At 41.7% G+C, this 6082-nt stretch overlaps 1 protein-coding gene across 2 annotated transcripts; it reads right to left on the bottom strand.

Moving 5' to 3' along the window:
- Positions 1 to 254: 254 nt before the first annotated feature.
- isl1a (ISL LIM homeobox 1a) lies at positions 255 to 5440 on the bottom strand. Of its 2 annotated transcripts, none has more exons than XM_088303074.1 (6): positions 5246 to 5440; positions 4867 to 5056; positions 4140 to 4399; positions 3022 to 3308; positions 2383 to 2550; positions 255 to 1505 (listed from the first exon to the last, which is right to left on the bottom strand). In XM_088303074.1, exons 1-6 carry the CDS (start codon positions 5271 to 5273, stop codon positions 1389 to 1391), a joined length of 1050 nt encoding a protein of 349 aa, XP_088159200.1. In that variant the 5' UTR covers positions 5274 to 5440; the 3' UTR covers positions 255 to 1388. The 2 variants fall into 2 exon arrangements, with proteins under 2 accessions (XP_088159200.1, XP_088159208.1); XM_088303082.1 differs by having other exon boundaries at positions 3022 to 3305; positions 5246 to 5432.
- Positions 5441 to 6082: the final 642 nt, after the last annotated feature.

Here is a 6082-nt window from a genome sequence, read left to right as displayed (position 1 = left end):
TTATTTTAAAAATCATGACAAAACTTAAAAGGTGGTCATTTACTGGACAATGCTTATCGCCATTATTATATTTGCTTAATTTCAACGCAATTAATATTGAAACTTCAGTTTTTAAAAATCCCGAGACATTCCCCCTGTGAATTCTTTGGAAAAAAAGGAATTAGAGTGCACGAACAGAACAGAATCTACATAATTAAGTGGATAATGGGTCATGTTGGAAAACAGACCTTTAGTTAGAAACAAAGAGTTCAGTGTCTGGATTCATTCGTTTATTTGAAGCCAAAAAGAGGTAAACGATTTTTTTTGTAGTTGTTGTTTTCAATTATTAAATTTTATACATAATACTCCTGGTAAAACATCAGCCCAAAAATGTGATGGCATTTGCTTTACACCATTCAATTACAGTAAGTGGATTCCATCAAAACTCCACATATGGTATGACAAGTATAGCTGAAATAAATAAAACATGTAGCCTGTATTTAAATAGATGTAAATACGCAATTGTAATTGTGGATGTAAATTTTGGAAATGCTTATTTCTAAGTCAGTTGAAATTCTGAAGCCAAATTTCATAAAACAGCGATCGGACGGCCACTTATTTCTTTGTTCGAAATTAGGGGGCGGGGGAGAAATTGCAAAAATGGTGCAAGCTGCAAATCATTGAGAATAATTAGAATAATAATGCCACAATCTGCGTGTGAGAAAAACAAAACAAACCTCCTGTGCATGACGTCAGTTAAGAAAGCTAGACACAAGGCGGCAATTTTGTTGGCAATAAATAATAAATATTATTTTCCATTGAAAAAAAATGCCAAACGCATGTTGAATTTATGACGTGACATATCTTTGGAAAATAAAACAAGATTCTCGGGCGACCCGAACTCACACAATGTCCCACGAAATAGAGGTAAACCTTGTTGCAAATGCTTTAGCACTTGGGTCATGAATTAAAATCATAGAAGAAAGAATACCAAGAAAACCGGGGCTATTCTCCTCGGGGTTGGGGGCTCTTGTATAGTATGGCGATTTATGGAATTAAAAAGAAAAACATTCACTTCGATGTAGCGCACATCATCTCGCAAATGGGGATTTAGTTTGACTCCCAATTAGAGGTCCAAAGTCTTTACGGAGCCCGTTTTGTGGCTTCCCGTTTACCACCCCCAATAAAATATAACTAAATAAATAAATAAATAAAAATGGACAAGCAGCGTCAGCTTGAATGTTGCAAGTTTCTCTCCTCCGCGTGGATAGAAGAATTGGGTGTCGATGGTAAAATCCCATGATTGTCTTCACAGTGTAAAAAATGCAACCGGATTGGTTGTTTGATGCAGTCTGGAGGGATGAGAGAACATGGGCAGGTTCCGTCTGCCCAGACAGCCTCGGACTCGATCAGGCTTCAATGGGACTTGATACCATGCTGTTCGGTGTGTCTGGTAGCTGAGATGACATAGACGCGACCTCGCTGCCAGTTGAGTTCGAACCCGGGCCACCCTCCGAAAAACTAACCTGTGGAAACCAAGCAGCAGCATGTGAGAATCCGACGGGGTGGACGTGTCATCCTTGTGCCATCCAAATTGTATAGGATGGCAACGAAAACAACAATATAATAACACTACTATTTTAAAAAGCGGTGCGTGCTCATTTTACGAGCAATTTCTCCGCACCCACTAAATGCCGTGTCGGCCAACGTCCTTACTTAATGTAAAAATTGGGAAAGTTATCACCGTACATAATAAAATAAAACCGCTACAATATCAATAATAATATTTAAATCATTATTCTTAATAATAATACTAATAACAATACTACTACTGATAATAATAATATTATTATTATTATTATTATTATCGACACAAATAAAGTATGATAACCATGAAACAAATTCCATATAGCTCATGCATTCGTATCTGCGATTGCATTTTAAAGCAAGTTATAAATATCTTTGACAAACCTTTATTTAATCACGAATTGTGTTAAAATTACGATGTTTTTCAAATTCAGAAAAATCAAATAATGCTGCCTCAATATGGAATAATTTGCAATTGTTTTGTTTTTTATCTCGCTTGAGCCACGGAAAGACAACCACAAAGGTGTTGCTGACTCAAACATTGGACGTGATTATTTACACAACATATCAGAGACCAAAAGGTTCGTTGTCTTACTAAACAGTAAATTTTACTGTCATATTTATTCTGTTTACTGGAAAAACATAGTATTTTGGAGTAAAATGTACTCTACGAAATTTACTTTGGAAGCAAGTAAATTGTAAATACGCCTGCAAACAAACACAAACAATCGCGAATAGCCAGAAAGGAGTCTGGCTGTAAATTCAAACAAATTTGGTTTGTTGTGGGGATATGATTAAAAGATCAAAATCACGCACCAGTTGCTGAAAAGCGGGCTGGTCGATGTCGCTCTGAAGTGCAAAGTCGCTGAGGACCTTCCAGGGCGGCTGGTAGCTGTGCACCTCCACAGGGTTGGCTTGGATGCCGCCGTCGTGTCGCTCCGGACTGGCCGCCACCATCGGGGTGCCTGTCATTCCCTGGATGTTCTGCAAGAGGGATGCTCAGCTCACAGGATATTCACTGTTGGTGATTGCACATGATGACTGCATGCGGGTTATTGGGTGGGGTTATATTTGTACGTGTGCGTGTGAGGGCGCGCGGTTTGCACTGCTGTTGGGGGGTGAGGAGTGTCACCGGGAATTAATTACCCCTCAGTCAATACAATCAATAAACACACAAACAAATTAATACGAAACATTGAGACGCTGGGAGTATAACAACCCGCCGCGGTAGCTTGTAATCCCCGAAATAAGTTTTCGTTTTTGTTACATTCTTATTCGTGTGTTCAAATGTGCCCGCTGCCACATACAGGGGTTTAAACGCAGAATAAAAACGTTTTAAATGTGTCAATAACGCGTGTGTTACGAGTGACAGTCGATTAATTTAAATAAAGAATAGAAAATATAGTCTGTGTTGTTTAAGGATGAGTGACCAGAGTTAAATGAAACCGTCATTACCGATTTGTCATTCGGCTGCTGTTGTTGTAGCTGCTTCATCAGGATACTCCTCTTTTTGTCTTTGCACCGCTTGTTCTGGAACCACACTCGGATAACGCGCGGACTAAGGCCGGTCATCTCCACCAGCTGCTCCTTCATCAGAGCGTCGGGCCTCGGGTTGGCATTGTAGCAAGTTCGCAAAGTGTGTAGCTGCTTCTCGTTTAGTACTGTCCGCACCCGAGTAGTCTTCTCTGGTTGTTTGTGGATATGGGGCCGAAGTGCAGATTGTCGGGCGGAGATGGGTTCTGCTGTGAGAATGGACGGGTTAAGAAACCCCAAAAAAGGAAACATCAGTTTAAATCGCCACGAATCCAAGCAAACGAAGACTTTTCCCCTTGAATAAATGCACGAAATTTCATCTTAATACGCACTGGCCACTTTCACCAGAATCGTAAAAATGATTCACGTACAAGAGGTTGAATACTTGCTTGTTTTGGTTGGTTTAGTCAGGCAAAACGCTGTCTCGCGAGAAAGATTAATTCTCTTGTTATTTTATTTTTTTCGGATTTTTTTACTTGCTGAACTTTAATTTCCGTTTTTTGACACAATAATATCCACTGTTCAAAACCATCAATTTGATACATAATCGCTTAATCTGATTCGGGCGGCGGGTGCGCTTTTGCCTTTCCCAGCTGACTTCGGTGATAGGCGAGGTACACTGGTCTGGGCTGCTCGACTATTCAGAACCAAAAATGTAAAACGCAAGTCACACTCGCGCGCGCACGCACACAAACGCTGACACTCGCACTCACATTTGCAGGTACACGCACATTTGTACACGAAGAACCCCCGAACTGCGCTTGCTTTTTGGGTCACCACAAAACCATATGAACCGAATCAAATCTGTAATGAAAATCTGTAATGAATGGATATTCACGACACACTGTCATTGTCAGTATACAAGTCAGTCTAAATGACCAGTTAAAGTTGTTCTATTGTCACCATTCAACAACAGAGTTGTCTTAGATGCATCGCATAAAAGAAAAGAAAACCGATTCAAAAGCAGACCGACAGTGAAGTGACCAATTTGAAAGCTCATTGTCGGGCTGCCCCCACCGCATGCACAGACTGGACTTTACCTGCCATTTGCAGCGGTCTGGTGGGGTGCAGCGGACTGAGCGGGTCTCCATGTCCCAGAGTGGCCCGCTCCAACACGTCGTGGTCGGCCCGGCAGAAGAGGCCGTCTTCACGCAGAGCGAACTCGTCCCCGGGGATGAGCTGTCTGCTGCAGGCCACACAGCGGAAACATTCGATGTGGTAGACTTTGGATCGGGCTCTCATTACAAAGTCGTTCTTGCCGAAACCGATGTTGCATTTAGCGCATTTAATTCCGTATAACCTGCGAGACACACCAAACATATAAAACAGTCAGAATCGACAAATAATAACAACAAGGATACATTTGTAATATTTGCGTACCGTTGAAATACTGTTCATTATTTTTCATGCATGACTTTGTTGATGATTTTTCAAATGTAATTGTGGTAAATAATTTATAGGGCGAATATTATACGGCAACTAGGACTAAATCACTTTGGGGGATTGTAAATTTTAAGGAAGTGTTTGAATATCCTACTGTAGTTATTATTACAGTAAGAACCCACGCAGTGCAAAAATCCTGTTGCAGTGCAACATGTTTAAAAATTGAGTGCCAATATAGGTCTGAAAATTATATTTGAAACAGTTTTAATTTATGGTAATATTGGAACATTTTGTGTTCCTTTAAAATGTTTCACTGACACTGGACTTCAAGACAAGGCCCAAATTAAGGGAAAGCGTTCGACCATGCAGCCGTTGTCGTCCTACCTGATGTAGTCCCGTTTACAATATGTCTTTCCGTCCCTGACGAAGCACGTGCACGACTCGTCCAAGTACTGACTGCACTCGGCGCATTTGAGACAGGCTGCGTGCCACTCCAGATCTGGGGAGACCCGCAAGATGTACTGGTCGTGGATCTGGTTTCCGCAGCCCACACACAGAGACATCAGTCGTTTTTCTAGAAAACAGTTGTTAGGAAAATGATCATTATGATGAATGTATAATCGTATCGTTAGCAGTGGTTCGACTTGAAAATAAATACAAAATAATTTGTATTTAAAATAATTAAATAAAATAGAAATTCGGTGTCCAACAAGTTGACTAAAATAAAAAAAAAATTGTTCAAGCAAGTAGGCGTCGAACTTACTTTTCGGTGGATCCCCCATGTCTCCCATGTTGACTAAGTAAGGCGACGTTCCGTCCACGGTCAGAGTTGCAACGCCTGGACTCCTTGATGTGTGTTCTGCTGCCGGGCCAGGGGGGCTACGCCGTCCGGCTGGGAGAGGGAGTGCGTGTGTGTTCGTGTGTGTTTCTCCCTGGTGTGTGTGAAAGTCTGGTGCTGGTGGGACTGACGTAGGACAGAAGCACGTCATCGCCATGCCCAGCTGATTGGCTCTGCAAAGTCTGGGCAGCTCTGCACACACCGCCAAGCACCCCCACCGCAGTGGCACACTTAGTGGTCTACTCTAAATCATCCGTGTGTTAGATTTTCTTATCTCGTTTTTTACAATTGTACGCCAAATGGGTTGAAGTTTATATGCAACATCTTGGGAAAAGTGATACCGGGGAGTTATTCATCCATGAATGTGTTGAAACCGCAGTTTCCGATTTCTGTCTCTCTTTCCTTCTTTCTTTCCCTTTTTTCTTATTACTTTAGAATTAATCAACCGATGCGAGATAATACGGTTCGGATTGTAGAGTGTGATACATTCTGTAAACGTGAACGCTGATTTTATTTAGCAGCATCTTTACATTTTTGTTGACATTCCTTTGACGGCGGAGCGTACAACCTCCAATATTTTCTCGGCAACGCGACGTGTGGATTGCTGTGGGCGATCAAAACTAGACCGTCGGGGACTCTGCAGTGACAGGCCTGTGACAAGGAAGCACGCGCGAGCGCACGCAATTAGACAAAAACAAACACGCCCTCTTGTGTTGGTAACCAACTGAGACCAATAACAAATCAGCAGGAGGGCAATCCGTG

This window comes from Idiotropiscis lumnitzeri, chromosome 1 (genome assembly GCF_059441095.1).
Source record: "Idiotropiscis lumnitzeri isolate Australia: NSW breed Sydney's pygmy pipehorse chromosome 1, RoL_Ilum_1.0, whole genome shotgun sequence".
NCBI classification, from domain to species: Eukaryota; Metazoa; Chordata; class Actinopteri; order Syngnathiformes; family Syngnathidae; genus Idiotropiscis; species Idiotropiscis lumnitzeri.
Note: the sequence above shows the minus strand (reverse complement) of the source record. Positions and strands in the feature narration are given on the sequence as shown.